The sequence below is a fragment of the Saccostrea cucullata genome, unplaced genomic scaffold, assembly GCF_032062105.1.
Source record: "Saccostrea cucullata isolate Sc308-1 unplaced genomic scaffold, CSIRO_AGI_Scuc_v1 ctg973, whole genome shotgun sequence".
In the NCBI taxonomy this organism is placed as follows: Eukaryota; Metazoa; Mollusca; class Bivalvia; order Ostreida; family Ostreidae; genus Saccostrea; species Saccostrea cuccullata.
In genome coordinates this window covers 106206-127773 of record NW_026935523.1, presented here as the reverse complement: position 1 = coordinate 127773, position 21568 = coordinate 106206, and the positions used below count along the sequence as shown (strand labels likewise).

At 33.7% G+C, this 21568-nt stretch overlaps 1 protein-coding gene across 1 annotated transcript in view; it reads right to left on the bottom strand.

Moving 5' to 3' along the window:
- LOC134243099 (uncharacterized) overlaps positions 1 to 21568 on the bottom strand; it is an 89225-nt gene that overhangs the window by 8505 nt on the left and 59152 nt on the right. The window contains exon 11 of the mRNA XM_062725314.1: positions 9626 to 9725. Coding sequence (XP_062581298.1) covers positions 9626 to 9725 — 100 coding nt within the window. The remainder of the gene's footprint in view (positions 1 to 9625; positions 9726 to 21568) is intronic.

The window sequence follows — 21568 nt, the reverse complement described above, 5'->3', positions numbered from 1 at the left end:
TTATGGATAATAGAAATTTGGTAAAAAAAAAAAAAACCCGGGGTTTTATTGGGAAGTGTGGGGGGTTGATAATGAAGGCAGAGTAGAATGTGGCTGCAGTAGAAACAGTTTTATGAATAATTATTATTAAATACATTGTCATTAAATACAAATTGATGTGATTTTTTTTTCAATTTAATTCATGAATAATTATCATAGCATGATTTTAGTTGTGATTTTATTGGCTGCATGGTTCATGTATTTTCTGTAAGAAACGAGTTATTTCTGAGATCGACCCCCTGTAAATTTGGACTCGATCGCATTGGTTTCTCTTTCCTTTACATGGGGATTACATAAAATCAAACAAAGTGTGTTAACCAACTTGCATGCTTTGAGGATACAGGCTTTATCAAACGTAAAATCAGCATACATGTAGATCTATATTTTGTTAATTGAAAGTTTAGACAGTTGACGAATTTGTCGTTATGAAAAAATCTTCTTTTTTTAGGGGGGGGGACCAAGGGCGGATCCAGAGGGGGGGTCCAGGGGGTCCGGACCCCCCTTTTTCGCGGACCAAAAAAATGTATACACCCCCTCCCCCCCAAAAAAAAAAAATTAGAAATATAAATCAAGAAAAAAAGGAAAGAAAGAAAAAAAGAAAAGAAATAGAAAGTTGACGAGATTTTACCGGAAACATCAGCGCTGTACGTTTACAGTTTTGTTTAGAATAACTCTGAAGCTGCTTCCGGTAAGGCATGAAGATTAAACTGTCCATAATTCATAAATATTATGGTAAGCTTTTACTTTTTTTGTTAAGACTTGTTTATATTGAACTAGGCTACTAGCCAAATGTTTGATTCTTAGGCTGAGTCATACACGACGATTTTGAAAAAGGTCGTTTCACGTGTAACACAAATACATGTGGAAGTCTGGTTGTTACAATGTATCATGAATATTGGCTAACATATACAGTAATATATTGACGGTGTGACAGTTGTAGCGAGCGCAGCTATATAGTACAAACTTTATGCTCTGAGTTCAAACACAAAACGGGGGGGGGGCTTTTCTTTGTAATTCTCAAGCCATGAATAGATATATAACATACAGATTGAGTACAAAAATTTATAAGAAGTCCTCGATCTGAACAAACTTTGTTTATCAAATATTCAGTTCATGAAAGGGTTAAGCAGTAGAACAAGCACTGCAGCTATTTCAGTTTTTTGCATATTTTTTATGAAACACATAGGGGCCTATTCTATCACGATACTATATTTATCACATAAACGTCACGTTTCAAAACTACACGTGGGGGTGGTTATGTACGTGATTATCATTTTTCATTAATGTGATACAAATACCCGAAACTATGCTTATAAACTCTCAATTTTGTGAACGGCACGGTGTAGGGGAGGGGTCTACCGTTGTGTTTTATCTTCAGAGAGAGTCAGCTATTAATATTCCTTTTAAAAGGGGGAGTCCAATTTTACTTTTTTTCTTTCTTTTTTTTACAATTTGTAGGTAAAAAAATAAACAGGTTGGGGTGGTTCCCTATAACCTTCCCCATGTAATGTACATGTATATTTTTAAAGTAAAATAAGTTCTAGATAGGCTTTCATGTGCGGATACCCCTTCCCCCATTTTTTTGGTTATGTGTGCCTACGAAATAAAAACATGTATATCCTTGTAGCAAAGAGAGAATTATAACTGAAAATTAATGTTAGTAGTATGCCTCTGCTGGTGGACTTTTAGTCCCGAAGGTATTCATAAGCCCAGTTTCGTCTAGTACTCCAGTGCTAGCATGAAACGGATATAAAAATTTTAATGTGATAAATTTTAGAAATAAAGGACGTATCTCCCTCAGGCATAGCTCTGGTCCTTGTTCAGATTTTGGCTCATGTTCGGCACTTTCGATCCATGCTCGTAGCTCTTTATCTTTTTTAAGATTTCCAATAGTTTTGGTATGAGCATCACTAAAGAGACATTATTTGTCGAAATGCGCATCTGGTGCATCAAAGTTCATACCGTTCATTTCTTATGATAAATATAGAGTTTTACGATATTTCTGTTAGATCTGTCACTCCAGTATAATTGACCAGAATAGTAAATGTCTAAAGTTAATAGAGCAATTCGCTATAGATATTTGGGACTCTAGGTCTGATCAGAACAGTGTGATATTGGATTAATATCAAACACTTGTTTTGTATAATTAGTCTCCCTTTGTCGCTTTGCTGAGAAGAGGGAGGGGTGCTAGTTTACTCTCGGTCCATCTATCCACCTGTCTGTCCTTCCGATTGCGATTTTCTGGATTTTTCTTTGCACTGTGCCTTGAATACTCACAGAACAAGTATATTCATAACGCTTGACATACTTTTGACTGAATTATATTACCGTAAGTGGACTTTATTTTGCTAGTTTTGGGGGAAAAAGTTATTAATTTTATCATATAGACTCTTACTTACCATGATTGCCTGTTCTACTTTCCCGTCTACAATTTATTTGATGATATTTGAAAATGTAAATGTAGTATATCTCCGTTTACCGCTAAATATATCAAGTTTAAAAATTTTGTCCGCAGGATGGATCTAGGCAGTGGGGTGAAAATTGGGAGCGGTAGATGTTGCAAACAGTACCTAATACAGTGTACTACTAAACTACTAAACACTATATATGTACATAGTTACATGTTGAATTGGAAATTTATATCAACACTATTAAAGAAATCTGGACCGCTATGAAATACGTCTGGTTTATCGGGGTATACTCAGGTGAAGTGCGATTTACATAATTGAACGAATTAATTTTGCTAATTAATCACGACATTTAGTAAATCGTACATTGTTTCATTCTCTCAAAATGGCGTAACTATACTTGACAAAGAATAATCAGAAAAATATAATATACAAGGGATATTTTAACATATGAATTGTGATCTATTATAAATTTTGAAATGTTTAAGGACTAATTATTGGGAAAAAATAATTCAAAAAGGCGTAAGCAATACATAGTTATGTGGGTTGTTCGAGAGTTGGTAATGCAAACTAATTGTAGAGTTACTAACACTAAATTGAAAAGAACTTATATACAGTGTAATTTTTTTTTTAGAAAATGTCCAGTAAATATTTATTACGAACTTTAACTTTTAATGTGTAGCTACTATAAATGAAATCTAAATATATATATGTACAAAAGGTTACATGTAATTTATAGATGCGATATCATAATTCACGTGTTAAGGTCAAGATCTAGTAAATGGAAGGTGCCTACAGATTTTTCAAATTTAAGAAATTAATTCCTTTAATGATGCCTCATAAAATTAGCATGGTCAAAATAGGTTTTTCGGGGCAAAATTTATAGGAAAACAAGATGAAAAACCATATTTTAAACTGTCATTTTCAATGAAAAATTAAGAAAACCAGTCAGGAATATGGGAGTTTTTTTCATATCATACTAAGAAAATGTAGCCACATTGCCTACAGTCTTTCAGAAAACGGTAATTTGTATCTTCTGAAACTCTTCTTTAAGATAATGTCAAATCTAATATAGGTATCCGGACTACTTTTCATGTAATTTCAAATTGAATTCCATGAAAATACTTGTTTTCTACATAATTCTATTAGAGCCGTAAAGTACGGGAAAAAGAAAGTTGAAAGTGATTATGACGTCATAATGGATGTATTACCACAAAATTAGTCTGAAGTCATTTACTAGATCTTGACCTTAAGGTAATTACCCATACCACGTGAAATAACGCTATATGACGTTATTCTCGTCAGTGACGTTATTACGTCAAACGCGCCCGACGCTTATTCTATCAAAAATGCCTGACGTCGATTTCACTTACCGTAAAAAAAAGGTACATTAATTTCCAAATAAAAGGCATAATAATACGATGTTCAGTTATTTTCCGGGATGCATGATCGAAGGAGAGTTTAAATTTAGATGATTCGTCAAACCGAAGGTACAACAAAGATGGCATGGAAGATTGTCTCGAGTACAAGATAACTAAAAGACTTCGCCAATCGGGTCGTTTTTTGTCTCTGTAAGTTGAAGAAATACAGAGTAACAAATAAATGGTTCTCTTGTCGAAAGTCATTATCGTTTGCTTACATGTATATGTTTGTACATAGGCCTAGTACATAACCATTTTCGAACCACGTACGGCTCAAGTATTCAAGTACCTAACTACTTTGCTTCAATATTCCGATTTTAAAAGTCGTTTTTCTCTTCTTGATTGTTTGAATTAAAATATCGTCCTCTGGGGATTGACTCAGATTAAAAAAAAATTATGGAAAACTTTTTTTTACAATGTATATATCATACATAAAACAGTTACTGCACAAATATAAATGTTCTGTTATTTGGTATATCCTTGCACTGAAACATAAAATAATTATTGATATAAAAAAGCAAAAATATTTCATTTAAGTAGGACAGATGCTGAAAATTTAGAAAAAGTTGTTTTATAGCTAGTGCACAATAACCTTTAGCTACCATTTGTAGTGCTTTGGGTAGTGTATTGGTGCATCTGTCATTAGACTGACAGGTGTCCTGGGTTCGATTCTCTGTAAGTTGAAATTACAGAGTAACAAATAAATGGTTCTCTTGTCGAAAATCATTATCATTTGCTTATATGCTTGTACATAGTACATAACCATTTTCGAACCTTTTGGGCCTCTTGTTATAATATGTTTGCTAAAGCCAATTTCCAAATTGATGATAAAATCACAAATTTGTCATCTACAAATTTGTCATCTACGGTATATACAATATGTATAATAAATGAGAAAAACATACGTCGAACAGACCCAGGGGTCTATATCAGATGGGGAAGGGGATATTTCTGTCTTCAAGCACCCATGAATAGTATAGCAATAGACATCAGTAGCTAATAAGATAATGTGGATCCCCAGTGTACTTTTCTAGATCACAATTTTATGCATTACCATGATTACTGTAATGATGATTGGACTTAAGCCCACAAATAGCAACATGACAGTAACAAAGAAGCAATCTGATTAAAATCAGATCCTTTGATCCGCTCACATGGATCGCTACACAAGGATCATATCCTTGTGTAGCCATCTATGTGAGCGGATCAAAGGATCTGATTTTAATCAGATTGACAAAGAAGGGAATACAGGTATAAGATGATAAATAGGAATGCCTATGAGGGTGATATAAAAAGGAATAAGGAAAAGGATAAAATTTCAATCAGACAATTCACAAAATCAACTCTGTTTGTTAAGCCGAGTGCTTACAAAAATATAATTATATAATTAGGTTTTTTGTGCATGGTTTAATCATGCATTAATCATTAAAAACAAAGATACCCAGTTTCAATTTAGATTTTATGAATTTATGTCAAGATTGTGGCTTTTTATTTGAATGAAAAATTATTAATACTGTCTCATAAAAGTTATGACAATGTTTTGTTTTTCAAAAACAAATCAATTTTTCAACATACAGAATTTATAGCATAATTACCTTGACCCTTTGATCACAAAATCAGTAAGGGCTAAGGGTCTCCCTCGAGCCACAGATAGTTGCTGTGTAAAATTTCAATGCAAAAGCTCAAAGCCTTCTTGAAAGTGTTACAGACAGACAGAAAGACACACGGACAGATGCACAGACCTAAATTTAGTATCCCCACTTTCAGTGAAGAGGGGGGAGAATTATATCAGTTTTTTTGTTGATGTTAAACTTGGTTTATCAAGATACTTGAAAAAGAATATAGCATAACTTTCCCAGTGATTATTCAGTTCTTTCTTTTCCTACATAAATAGTTTTTGATATCATATTGAGCTAAATAAAATATACACCTACACATTTATCTATTTTAACATCAATATGCACTAAGCAACACAGTTCCAAAAAGCCAGATAATGTATTGGACCAGCATGCAAAACTCATATAAAACCATTTTCCCCCAAATAAATGAAGAGTCCTTCCCAAACTTATGAGTTAGGACTTTGTGCTGTGTCATGTAGCATGATAAAAAGCTAAAGAAAAAAAAATATTTCATTAGAATACAATTTTGAAGAAGTATAATTAAACTACCTAAACTCCAGTACAAGTCAAATTGAACCATCTTTGATGTCTTGATTAAATGTTCTTATTTTAGGCACAGAGCAACAGAAAGAGTTTTTTTTTAACTAGACCATGTTCATAATGCATGTATCATTTCTCAGGTACCGTATCTTTAATATACAAGTATACATACAAATGAAATATTCAGTACTTATAATGATGTTCATCAGCTCAGACAATTACAGGTTCGAGAGTCTGTGTCAAAACTCATGGAACAAATGCTCACTGGATCCATATCAAAATATCACTTTAACATAGAACATTCTATTTACTCAGGGAGTTGTTGACTTTTAAAGCATCATACCAATGACTTTTCATACCAATTTTGCATAGATCAGTTTTTCCAAGGAGGGGTCCTGCCATCCAAGGTCACTTTTAGTACAATTCATTGTTATCTTTGGACTTTCAGTAAGCGGGATATTCTTGATGTTATATAATTAGCCTCTAAAATTTACACAGCTTTTATTCATTGTTGAAATATATGTGACCGGGATAGAAATTCAGGACATATAATATTATTAGAATATCAAGCAGCAATTTATTTTTACTAGTAATGAACTTTATAATTTTGAGCTAAATCTGTTTAATTCGCCCTATAAAGTAATATTAGGTGGATCAGCAGATTAAAAAAATAATTAAACCATTGAACAAGCATATTTTCTCTATAATTCATATGTTAAAACAATTCTTTTGCTTTTAATTTTAGAAAGCTAGCATAGATATCTTAATTGCTGCATTTCCGTAATTTCACGAGACAATGTCTATTTTTAGTAACAATCCTTTCAAAAGGAGGCCCGGTTGACCGCAAAATTTACACTGATCTGGAAAAGACAAATACTCAGTTAAGATTCTGAAAAGTTTCAACAAAATCGGTAGTTCCGTTATTTCTATAGGATGGTATGGATCTTTACCTTAAGCAAACATTTACACTACAATTTAGCAAAACGTAAGGAATAACAAATGTATTTTTAAACTATATAAAGTATGAATTTAAAAGGTATTTAGTTTAGATTTCATTCTTCAGTTTCACTTGTACTCTGAAAATCAATTCAACACTCTTTTTTTTCCTCTTCTTTTTTTGTTTTCTCGTTATAACTTAGGAAAAATAAATGCCCTGTAACCCGCTGTTAAATTAGTTTGAATTTCTCGAGATCGAGAGATCAAGGAAATCAATTATTCATGTACATGTAAATCTACATGTACCTGTCTACGTCGAATGTACAGTTGAATTTTAGAAAATTTATCAATGTTCTCCATTATATCGCTGTTTACATGTACAGTGTACATGTCCGCATCGTCTCATAAATAACAATGATCGATTCGCAATACCATTACTGTGCTGGAATATACAAGGGGCGGGGCTAACTGGCGGTGACATTAAAGCGGGGTCCGCTTCACGCACCAGTGCGTAAAGCGGTCCCAGGAAGCGAACGCCGGGTTCGCTCTAGCGGACCCAGAGCTGACCCGGAGCGAACCCGGAGCGGACCCAAAGCGCACCCGGAGCGGTCCCAAAATTTCTGAAAGCGAACCCGAAGCGGACCCCTAGCGAACCCGGGAAGCGAACCCGGGGTCTGCTCCGGGTTCGCTCTGGTGTTAGGTTGTGTGCGGTAGGTACTGCAGTGCTAGTTGTTTTTGGTTTCTCCTTTTCTTTTGTTCTTACATGTATGACTTTTTAACTTTTTTTCTTTGTCCTGAGGAAGGGACAGAGCGTCTCGAAAACTGTTGGTCATTTTAGTGCTTTACATCTTCCTGTACATATATTTTTTGAAAAAAAAAATTGCTGCAGCAGGCTTATAGAAAACAATTTGAAAACAGTATTGGGAGGACGATTCATAGAAATTTAAGTGAAAGTCATCAGGTTTTATGATTAAAATCAAATCTAATGATGAGAGTTAACAGTTATGATCTCTCTCTCTCTTTCTCTCTCGTCTTGATGTTTCCTGTATCTATTTATATTTAAATATTGGGTACAATAATATTCCTGAACTGTATTTCTTTTCTCCTCTTTTTGTAAGTAAGAATTGTACTATCAATTGATTTCTAATTTAATGCATTGACTGATGTATTTACTCAATTTATTTACCAAATTGACTTTAAATACTGGTAAAAAAATAAATAAAATATAAGCGTAAATATTCATGTATAATTCTACTTGGAAAATCAAAACATATAATTAATTAATTGCTTTAATAAAAAAAAAGAAAATAAAGATATGAATATAAAATATAACCCTGAGAATTAAAATAAATAAATATTAAATAATATTTTAATTATCATAATAGATTTACACAGCACATTCACATGTCTTGCTTGTATGTTCAGTGTTTAGATTTATCAATTAAATCAACACGTTCGATCTTATATCCCAATCGACAGTTCAATATGCTATTTTGATTGGTTGATGCGCTGATTGGTTAATCGCTAATCCTGATTGACAACAGCTCTGTAAAGAAATACCGAACCCGCGTTTGCTCTCTAGGACCGCTACTGAATTTGGGGCTCGCTCTCTGGGTCCGCTTCGGGTTCGCTCGGGGTCCGCTACGGGTTCGCTTTGGGTCCGCTCGGGGTCAGCCCTAGCGGACCCCGAGCGAACCCGGAGCGGACCCAGAGAGCGAACCCGGGGTCCACTCCGGGTTCGCTTTCTGTTAGGTTGTGACCGGTCGGTACTGTAGGTCAAAATGTTGGACCCCCCTTTTACAACTTCCTGGATCCGCCTATGGGGGTATTCGGTTTTTAAAGGATCTTAAATACAGTTAACACAGTTTGTAGCTTGTAGATTATGATCTACTATTTTTTCTCATTAATTAAGTATTTTGTTTAATTTAGACAAGGTGACAACTTGGATTGTTAAGCGATGACAAGTGCCCCACCTGTACATCTGAAAATAAACCATGACGTCACAATTGAATCTTGAAAAATCTACGATATGCTCAGAGTTAATATTTCAGACATACCAATTTAAAAATGCAATAACTTTGTTATAAATGCAGATATTTTTATTCTGTTTTCAGTTTTTGTCGTGATTTTACATGGACCACTAAAATACACAACAATCTCAAATTCGATAAATTTTGCCATAAGGTCGCTTTCTATCCGACGAGGCTCAAATATGGACAAACACACTCACCATTGATTTACAGATGAAAACAATTTTCAGAATGTGTTTGTTTTTCTCTGAGAGTTTAATATAATCTTTAGAAAAATATACCAAACCAGGTAATTTTTATGAGGAAAAAAAAATCGTAAAAAATTGCATATGTGTTCTCCTATTTCTTTATTACCATTTTTTTCCTTTTCCTCATTAAATTCACATGGCATGGTATATTTTTCTTAGGGTTATAGTACACATTCGGCACCAAGCTTACATATTCTGAAATTTGTTTTCGCTTCTAAATCTTTACTGAGTGTAATTTGTTTTTATTTTTAATTTATTCAAGATTTAACTTATATTTTTCAAATCCCAGATCTTGGCTAAAACAGTCTCACCGAACACATTGTTGCCTACCCCCTGCATGGGGATTTGAACCCGAGAGAGAATGAAAGAGAAAGAGATGACTACCTTTCAGTTTTTCCAAGGTATTTTTATCTTCATCACCTGTCCAGAGAAAGAACATATCTCTTCTTATATTCTCATGTTCACCTCTAAGCGTCAAATATATCTGCAATGAAATTTTGAGATTGGAAATGTCTAGAATTCCAAAAATTAATTTCTTTACTGATTCAAGAAGGCATTAAAACAATTTTTAAACAAATTTCTATTATCCTTCATGTCCAAACTGAACCTCGGTTAAGAGAGGTGGTAATATTCTCAACAAACTTAAATCTGTACTATTATAGGCTGTTTGCATATTATTATTTTCACATTTTCAAACCTTTTCTTAAATTGGAAAAGTTTTTGGTCTATCATTTGAGTTAACTTTAGTTGTTTATGTATAGATATATAAGGGCCAAGTCTGATTGACAGTTACATATAGGGAAATGATAAGAAAAATCTTCAACAAGAGGCCAAGGGGCCACATCGCTCACCTGAGCAATTGGCTAGCAAAATGCACATATCAGATCAATACTGAAAGTTTACTGAAGGGGTTATGATTTGAACAAACTAGAATCTACACTACCTGAGGATGATTCCCTATAAATATCACTAAGCATTGCTTTGAAGTACTTGAAAAGAAGATTTTAAAAGGTTTCCCTATATATTCCTATGTAAAATTTTCATTGGCCATTTTGGCCCCACCCTATCCCCGGGGGTCATGATTTGAACAAACTTGAATCTACACTACCTGAGGATGATTCCACATGAGTTTCAACTTTCCTGTCTCAATTGTTCTTGAAAAAAAAGATTTTTTCCTATATATTACTTTGTAAAACTTCAATCGGCCATTTTGGTTCCACCCTACCCCTGGGGGTCTTTATGTGACCAAACTTGAATCTACACCACCTGAGGATGATTCCACATGAGTTTCATCTTTCCTAGCCCATTGGTTCTTGAGAAGGAGATTTTTAAAGATTTTTCATGCAGTATTCCTATGTTAAACTTTGATCGGTCATTTTGGCCCAACCCTACCCCTTGGGGTCATGGTTTAAATAAACTTGAATCTACACTACCTGAGGATGATTCCACACGAGTTTCATCTTTCCTGGCCCAGTGGTTCTTGAGAAGACGATTTTTAAGCATTTTTCCTATATATCCCTATGTAAAACTTTGATCGGCCATTTCGGCCTCACCTTTCCCCTGAGGTCATGATTTGAACAAACTTGAATCCACACTACCTAAGGATGATCCACACGAGTTTTATATTTCCTGGCCCTGTGGTTTTTGAGAAGATTTTTTAAAAATGCCATTAAGTTTTCTCTAATTAATAATTATCTCCCCTTGGAAAAGGGCGTGGCCCCTCATTTGAACAAACTTGATTTCTTCTACCCAAAGATACTTTGTGGCAAGTTTGGTTGAAATTGGCCAAGTGGTTCTTGAAAAGATTGATTGATTGATTGTATATTGTTTAACGTCCCTCTTGAGAATTTTTCACTCATATGGAGACGTCACCGATGCCGGTGAAGGGCTTCAAATTTAGACCTATACTCGGCACTCAGGGCCATTGAGCAGTGAGGGTTCTTTATCATGCCAACGCCTACCGTGACACGGGACCTACGTTTTTAAGGTCATATCCGAAAGACCCGTGACTTTCATCTCTAGTGCCGAGCGCTTGGCGAAGGAACAGTCACTACCTATGTTTACGTCTTAGGTATGACGCGGCGCCGCGATCGAGAATCGAACCCGGGCCTCCCGATCACGAAGCGAACGCTCTACCACTAGGCTACCGTAACCGGTGTTCTTGAAAAGAAGAAGAAAATGTAAAAAGTTGTAAAAACAAGAGGCCCACGGGCCTTATAGGTCACCTGAGAATTGTGTAACAACTTTCAAACAATTAAATTTGGTTTGTGTTTTAAACCAGAGGCCATGAAATTCACAATTCACAATTTTGAAAAAGGCAACATTTGCTCATCATAATTATTAACTTAGTATGCTTACTCTTTTTAGTTAATACCCAGAGGTAGAGCAGAGTAACAAAGAGAAAATGCACTTCCACTTTAAACCCAGTTGTGCACCTCACCCCAGAGGAACCACTGACCTCATATTTCAATTTTTTTTTCAAATTTTATCAATTTGATTAATACCAAAGGGCAGATTTCAAAGCATTAATTTATTTTCAGACCATATAACCCCCCCCCCTCTGATGTAGGGGGCATAAAAAACCACTTTGCTAAATAAATGGACCTTTCTTCAACATCAATATATATACTTGAATCATTGGCATAAAACCCAGAAGCAAAGGAAAATAATTTCAAAGAATTAATGTATTTTTACTATATAATCAATACAGCTCCGCCCTTACACAAGAACCCCTTACCCTGGGGCCATAAAATTCCCAACTTTAGAAGAGGCACTCTTGCTCATCATAACTATGTACTTAGTTAGTTCATTTAATACCAAGAAGCAGAGAAGACAGTTTTCAAAGAATAAATGTATTTTCACTATATAATCCATAGAGCCCCACCCTAACACCAGAACCCCTGACCCTGGGGCCATAAAATTCACAAATCTGGAAGAGGCACTCTTGTTCATCATAACTGTGTACTTAGTTAGGTTAAATAATACCCAGAAGCAGATGAGAAGATTTTCAAAGAATAAATGCAATTTCACTATATAATCAATAGAGCACAGCCCTAACACCAGAACCCCTGACCCTGGGGCCATGAAATTCACAATTTTGAAAAAGGCATTCTTGCCCATCATAACTATGTGCTTAGTTAGTTTATTTGATACTCAGAAGCAGAGAAGAAGATTTTCAAAGAATAAATGCATTTTCAATATATAATCAATACAGCCCCGCCCTAACACCCTGGAGCCATGAATTTCACAATTTTTGTAGAGGGCTCAATGCTGATTACAATCATACCAATAGTTTGACTCCTTGATGTTCGTGAGTAAAGAAGAATATTTTTAAAGATTCCACTAATTTTAGTGGTTTTTGCCACACCCCAATTACACAATGTTTAAATGTTAACGCACGACGCACGACGCATGACAGACGACGAACGACAGACGACGGACGACGATGGACAAAAACAGATAACAATAGGTCACCTGAGTTTACTTAGGTGACCTAAAAACATATATTTAAGATTTTTATTTTTTTCATATTTATTTATTTTCATTTCTTCATACAAACAAACAGTGAAATATATATAACAGACAAATAACATTACAAACAATATGACAATATTACCTTCAGACAATTTTATGCAAAATTTTTAAAACGTTTGTAGCCAAGTGATTTCAGATTTTTCAGAATGGAAGCATAGAAAAAAAAATTGAAGATTTAACGTGATTAAAGATGTTATAACTAGTTTCATCTAAGGAATTTATCTTATATCTTATATTACATTTGATATTTATAAATTCTATAGGCAACATAAGAGATGAGAACGTTGAGTGATACAATTTTTCTACTGCGCTCAGAGCTAAATCCAATTATTACATGTTTCCATTTGATATCTTTTTTCAGGTACAAACTACATCTGTTCCATTTTTCAATAACATTTCTACATTCAAAAAAGAGATGTTTTGAAGTTTCATTCACGTGGCATAATTTACAATGACTACTCGTTTTTTTTTTTTTCCATTTACTGAGATAGAAGTTATTACAAAGAATATTGTTTAAAAGTTTATAGTTGATTCTGTAAGTTGTTTATCGGGTATGTCATATAATTTAAATTGATATATATTTTTCCATTCTGAGGGTTCAACACTGAATTCTTTGCTTAAAACTATTTGAGAACATGCTTCACAAAATTTTCTGTGTACAGGATTGTCATAGAAAAAGTTACATCTTTGATCTATGATATTAACATATCCTGTGTAGAAAAGAAAATAATTTCTGTATCTTATGTTAACAAACTTACAATTTGAAAAATCATACTTTAGTAGCAAAGGTTTGAAAACAGAAGTAAGAATTTTAAATTCACACAACCAGTTTGACTTGTTTTTATACAATTAGAATAATCTAACAATGATTTAAAATTACCATCATCGTCAACTAAGTCGTTAACATGTAAAATCCCACTGGCTGTCCAGTTTTTAAAAAACAATGTATTTCCCCTATAAACGAAGTTACAATTGTTCCATATAGGCTGTCGAAGAGCATTATCGGAAGACAATTTGTTCAAAGAACAGGGCTTACATTCATAAAAGCAACAAAATATTTGTTGATAAAATTCAGGTAATTTCTTTATTTTTTCAATATTTTCTATTTTTCTATCAGAAAAACACATAAAGAACATCAAAATTTGATTTTTTACAATAGCCATCAACAATGTTGTACAAAATACCTATAAGCGTGTTTCTTTTAGTTCGTTCATTTTTATCCAAAAGAAGTTATAAATTAGACGTTGCAATTTTTTTGTGAAAGCAATATCAGGAAGACTAAGTATTGAGGCAACATATGTAAGTTTAGATATAGCAATATCGTGATATATTTTCATCCAGTTTTTAGTGTAACATTCTTCTTTATCATGCCCAATGAATATTCCCAAGCATCTTACTGCTTTATTCGTAATTTTTGTACCCTAGAGTTCATTATATAAATTTTTTAGTTCCCCTAGTAGAATGCATTCTGTCTTATGCGTGTTTACTTTTATTCCTGCATGTTCACAAAATTATTGTAATTTATCCAGAGTTCGCTTCATTGATATTTCGTCTTCTAAAGCTACAGTCAAATCGTTCGCATGTTGGATGTTTTTAATTTCATGATTATTAATTGTAATGTCTTTTATATCAGTATCACATTTTATTTTAATAGCTAAAATTTCTGCGATGAATAGGTACAAGAGAGCGGAAATAAGACAGCCTTGCTTAATTCCTCGTATCATTTCGCTGGTTTTAGAAGGCCAGCCGTTGTTTTTCATTTTAAACATTGAATTTGTATATAAAATTTTGCCCACTTTATAAAATTATTGCAAATATTAAATTTTTGTAACACTTGGAAATGAAAATTCCATTCAACCGAGTCAAAGGCTTTTTCAAAGTCTAAGAAAAGTAAAATACCATCTGCATTTTCTCTTTCACAGTATTCAAAACCGTCAAGTACTAATCTAGCATTTTCAGCAATATATCTCCCTTTTATGTATGCAGTTTGATTTTCGTTAATCAACTTATAAAGTATATTTTGTAATCTTTTTGCAAAGACAAAGGCAATGATTTTATAATCTGTGTTTGTTGAACTTATCGGTCTATAGTTTTTTAAATTATCTTTTTCACCCTTTTTGTGAATCAGTGATATAATAGAAAGTTTCTGTTTGTAAGACAATTCACCTTTATCAAAAATATCATTAAGTGCTTTATAAAAGAAGGGCCCAAATTTTTCCCCAAAACATTGATAAAATTCACTAGGAAGGCCATCTAGTCCAGGTGATTTTTCTTTTCTCATGCTATCAACAGCTTCCTTACACTCTTCATATGTTGGAAATTTTTCTATCAGTATCTTATCTTCTTCATTTAATTTAGGAATATCGTCTATCTTATATAAATATTTTTCTATTTTTACGTTTGAAATGTCTTTACTCGTATATAGATCGCTATAGAAAGAATGCATTTAAACTAAAATGGCATTAGTTTTACTGATTTTGTTTCCTTCTTGTTTTTATTTCTTTAATTACGTTTGATGATTGATTGCGCTTTTCTTAATAACAAAAATGAATTTTTCTCTTCTCCTTTATCCATTTAATTTTAGATCTTATCTGCGCACCTTTAGATTTTTTGTCGTAAATATAGTCAAGTTCCGCTTCTAAAGTTTTTAGTCTTTTGTACTAAAAATTTTCTACGTTTCCTTCCTCCATATCTTCTATTTCGCGTTCTATTGCTCTTATCTTTTGTTTAATTGATTTTTGTTTATTTTTTGCGAAATAAATAGAAAAATTTTTAACCTTTCTTTTAATTACTCCCATGTCATTATAGGACTTAAAGAGGAATCTATACTATGAATAATGAAAATACTTTTCTTTATATTTTTCATTATCGAGATAGGAAACGATAAGTTTCCAATATCCGTGACCTTTTTTCGTTTTATCGATATCAAAGCTAAATTTTAAGTATCTATGGTCAATCATTCGACTCCCGTTTGAATGGGTGCCTGGAATTTTTCTTACCTTGATATCTGCTATGCTATAATAAAAAGAATCATTTATAAAAACATAATCTATTCGACTTTTAGGATCATTTTTTGCATCACACCAAGTGAAACCTGACATACCTGGATTTTGTTTTTTTCCAAATATCATCCATGTTATAATGCCTTATCATATCTTTTAAATTTACACTTTTATCTACATTATTAACATTGTTTATCTGGCAAGTAAAGTCTCCACATAGTATAATATTTTCATTGACACAACTTTTTGAAATAAAGGTCTTAAGTTTCTTGAAAAATTCACACCTCTTCTTAATTTCATTAGGTGCATATATATTTACTACATGTATTGTAAAAATATTACCCCCCCCCCCCCACTTCAAGATTTATCAGAATTTTCCTACCATCAATAGACTTTTTGGCATTTATTATGTTTACATCTATTTTTTCGTTAAATAAAACAAACACGCCTCTACTGAATGCAGAGTCGCTATATGCATGAAATGTTTTTACCTCTCCAGTTTAAATTATATACAGATTCATTTTTTTCCAAAAAAATGTGTTTCTTGCAACAAAATGATATCTATGTTACATTCTTTCATCCATGTAAAAATATTTTGTCTTTTTTCGGGGGTATTTAAACCCCTTACATTAACTGAGATAAATTCTAACTTTTTCATACGAATTAATCTTAAAATGCATATATTTGATATAGAAAAAAATACCGTAACATTTCATTCCAGTCAGCTGATCGAGAATCAAAGTCCTGTGACGTTCGAGCATTACACAGTTTTGAGTTATTTGTCCTTCTTAGACGGGTCGTCTGAATCAGAGTCCGATGATTCATCAAAACCTGACATGGATTCGGAATCCTGTTGATTCCTTAAAGCATGTAACATCTGTGCAATGTCCATTTGTTTGGTGTTAACTTTTTGTTTTTGTTTGCTCCACTGATCACTTTTTTTTCGTTTCCGTATTTTTTTGCCGATTTTACTGATAATTTTCCGAAGTAGGTTTTTTCCAGACCATGAATCAATTTTGGTGTTCTCCGTACCCTTTTTATCCAAACTAGTGCCCCATATGTCGCTGTAGGTTGATTCGGCGAATATAATGTCCTTCTTTACCGATCTTAAATTTTCCCGAAACATTTGGACTTGCACGCATTTATTTTCGATTATTTCTGTCATAACCGCTTCCCTGGTCTCGAACCATTGATCGTTGGGTTTGACCTTGTCGCCAAACCTTTTGGCAGACAGGGCATCTCTGGCCTCCTGGACCAGTTTGGCTGACTCGAGATCGCCACATCTCACGGCCTTTGTGTACTGGAAGGCGTGTTCCGCTGATTTGTGGGATATCCCATAAATATTTATTTCACAGGGGAAAAAATTAGATAGCACGTCGTCTTCGCCGTTAAGGCAATTACGTTTTCTTGGACTTAATAACACGTACACTTTTCATCCCCTGACTGGTGCCCTTCCTGTTTACACACTTTACAACGTGGAGCGTTATTACAGTACCTCCTGGTATGATCTGTGGCCCAGCATTTATTACATGTGAGTTTCCTCTGTGATTTAGGCTGGTTGTAATGGAATATCTGACAGCGCAGGCCCGCACGGTAGTTGATCCTGGGAAGATACTTTTCTTCGGGTAAAGGCTCTATGTAAATAAACCGATTCCCGTTTAGTACACTTGTCATCCTATTTGTAACCGGGTGGCGAATTTTCTCATAGAGAATGTTACTTTTACGCTTGACTTCGAGTTTTTCTAGTAATTCGTGAACAGCAGAATCGTCTACAGAATCAGATAGGGGAAGGCCACACAATCTGATTTTCAAAGTTTTCTCTGTGGTACTATGGCTACCTGACGAGTAAGGATTTGTGTCAAAGAAAGAAATAGAAATGTTTTGAATGTGTATTCCCTCTGTTAAGAGCTTTTCTCTACTGGCACTATCACTGAGGTAAACTCTCCACAGATTCCGGTCAAGTTGTAGACAATGTAAGGAATTTCCAATCACTTTCCTAATACAGTCTATTGAATCGAAGTCCGTTATTTTCAGAGCATTGAATTTCTGGGTCTTTTAAATATAGCGGTTTGATCGTACGTTCCTCTGCCCGATCACCCATGACGGAGTTTAAACCTCACTGTGTAATACAAGCGATCAGGGGTGAAGAGTGTTCACCAAGATATCAGATAATTCACAAAAAAGATCACAAAAAACAAACATAATATCCAAATCCAAATGAAATGAAAATATATACACAGGCCAAAAACTTTCCTACGCCACTTCCAACAGTTTTTAAGTGTGTAGAAATAGATATTTTGGCAAAAATTGTCAGGAAAACACAAGAACAGAAAAAAGCGACCACACTGTTCCGTGTCACGTGACTGATTTTTATTTACATGATTCGGTCTTTCATATAGCTCTTCATTGTTTGAAATTAAACTTGTCCTGTATTAAACTGAAGTATTTTAATGCAGTTTTCATCCAATATATTTTGAATAATAGGACTCTTACTGTTTACGAATGAAATGTACTAAATCTTGCCTCTGACTTGATTCTGTGCGTATTTTTTCATTTTAATTCAACTTCGGCGCCCCAAAACTCACTACTGCTTTTGACTTTTGAATCCATAAATAAATATAAGTTACACAGACATGTAAAATGTTATTTATTTTCCATGCATTAAAATTTGCGAATATGTGGAGGTACGGTGGGGATATAACTGCGCTGCCGCCATTTTGATTTTACGAGAAAATGTCTGGCACACTAAACTTAACTTCGTTTGATTCTTAATCGATCCAACAAATATGGTTGAAAGACATGACGAATTTATGCCATCAAATTTTCATGCGATCGTCTATTTCTCTTTGATTGTCAACTTTGTTTTTTTTCCTCACAGTTAGGTATTTTTTACGCAATAGTTTCAGCGAGATTCGACAAAAACATGCTAAGTTTGACACTCGCTAAAACCATCTCTGAAATAAAACACCATATGATAGTTTATTGTCTATGTTATCATTCCACCAACTTGTATTTGCTTCCGTTAGCTTACGTCCGAGTAATGAGCAAAAGTTGTCTTGAAAATTTTAATTTAATCAAATTGTTCTTTTTGTTACGTCATTTTTACGGTCAGTATGCTAATCAGTCTACATGTATAATGTGACGTCATTTTCGGAGTTATTACGTCATAAAAATTATAAAGTGACGTCATAATCTTTGCGTATTTTTTTAATCTTTCCAGTGATATCAATCTCAATATTTTCCGTAAAACGGTTAATTTGTTATTAACCAGTTGTCAGAACTTTTGAAATGCCCATCGTATTTCCGTAAGTACATGTACCCAAACTCTTTCACCATACGCGGACAATGCTCCACGTTTCTCATCTATGTTAAGGACCGATATGGAAAATGTGCCCTTTGCACCGTTTTAATATGTATTACTGTAAAACGAGAAAATTTGGCGCATACATATTTTAGCGCAAACGCAAGTGGGAATGCATTAGCGCAAATAAATTTTAGCGCTTGCACTTGTCAGTAAAATATATAAAATTTTAATTTGATATTTTTTTTATCCACATCTGTATTTGACCTTTTGGTTAGTCAAGCACGGAAACACATTAGTACTCCCGTATATCAGTAAACCTTCGTTAACTTTACCCCGGCACCTGCTGCTATCGCATGGACGTGGCACAATGTTAAATATTAATTTTATTTCTATTTTCTATGAAAAGAAATTGAATACATGTATTTACTCATTTAAAATCATATTAAAACAATGCATGCATCGAGAGAAATTTATTTCGATAAAACGGTAATCCTAATCATTGTGCAAGCTCAATCGCCATGCTTGATTGCATTGTTTACCTCGAGGCGATAGATGATTGACACGCCGAGAAACCAAACTTTGAAAGTGCTAATGATAACTAGGGCTAATTGTAACGGGGACCGTTACAGATGTTCCCCAAACGCTCCCCATGTCCCTTATCGTGCCTTATTCCTCTAAGACCTTTTATAAATATGCTAAGTATCCCAAGATTTCATTTAAGAATATAAAAGTTACAATGATATCAACTATCAACGATATATTGTTTAACGTTTTGCATGCGCGCACACGTACATGTACATGCATATGCAAGATGATTATGGCATGATGATTAAGCGATTAACATATCTTTCTATCCCGCGAATCAAAGAAAAAAATACATATATAAATTTACCATTTTTCAAGCATATGTCATATTTTTAATATATCGATTCACATTTTATTTCTCTACTTATTTTAACCTCGGGCTCAAAGTTGGTTTTATTCCGACGACAAGGCAGGGTTAAAGTCGACTAAGGGTATCACGTCAATCCTAACCAATCAAAATGAACTTATTCAATAGTAGTTCCATACATGGAAAAGGGATTTTCCTTTTCTGTTCAGAATTTTTTAAATATTTCCTCTCAGGCCATTTTGACAACTCTGATACCTGTGCCTGGAAAATTTTATATACTTTGTAAATAAATATATAAAGGTTTTTTGACCGGAACTATTCATTTTTTCCATTTTTTCTATTTCTGGGGATTGCGTAATTCTAAAAAAAATTCAAATAAATTTCAAAGGTAAATTAAACAAAGGATGCTTGGTATTAAAATATTATTTCAAATCAGTAGAATCGAATGCTATTAACGACATCTGAATAAATAGGCTATAAAAGGCTTATATGCCAACTTTAGTCATCTGCACTTTAATTTTAAACACGACAGAATTTGTAATTTTTTCTGTATAAATTAATAATTTCTATATACTTTGGAAACTCAAATGAAATATTTTAATACACTTTCCTCGAGCTCTTTTCTGCAGTTTTCCTGAAATTTTATTTGGGTCCGAGGTGTTATTTGAGTTTAACAGTGATTCTCTACGTTGCCATTAATTTGATTTGTTTGTGTGTGTGTGTGTGGGGGGGGGGGTTATTCTTAACCTATTTAACGTTGGAGTTGAATCTTGTATCTTATTCCAAGAACTTAAGATTGATTGTGACATTTGGATGAAAGGTCAAGGTCATTAAAAACCACCACCTCTTTAACTTCTAACCTGTCAACCGAAATAAACTCTGAAAGGTGTTTCTAGATACATGTACATGTACTTCATCTTTCTTTTTACCCTTGGGTCAAGGACAAAGGTTAAGGTCGATTTCAAGTTCATAGGTCAAGGTGATTTTGGTTAATAGTTAATATCAACATTTTATTCAGGTTACCAGTGACCTTGACCTAAGTTTCAAGGTCAAGGGTAAAAAGATCTGCATGCTTCAGTATGTTACATGTCTTGACATTTAGAAGTTCTTAATTCTGCATGAACATCAAACACTCAAGTATACTGTCTTTTAATACATTGTGTGCGGTCGCATGTGCATGCACGTCCATGTATTTACTTTTGATAGTAGTATAATGTAGGCAATCATTATATCTATTCATATTTGAAATTTCACCCTGTATTATTGAGAACCAAGAAAGTTGTAGGCATTTAAAGTTTTAGCCAATCAGATTGCAGCACACGTGCATGTGCGTGAGTTCATGATTATTCTTATATATCATGCTGTAGATCTTCATAATGTAAGACTATGTTCAAAATTTCAAAGGATTTTGTCAGAAAACAAAATAGATATTTAGACTTTAAGTTTCAGCCAATCGCAGCGAAGGGCACCTGCATGCGCGTGAGATCTTGCTATTTTGACCATGTCATCATGTCTATACTACTATTATATCCTTATATTATGAGTTTCAAAGCATTTCATCCAATATTTAAAAAGTTACGGCTAAGTCTATTATA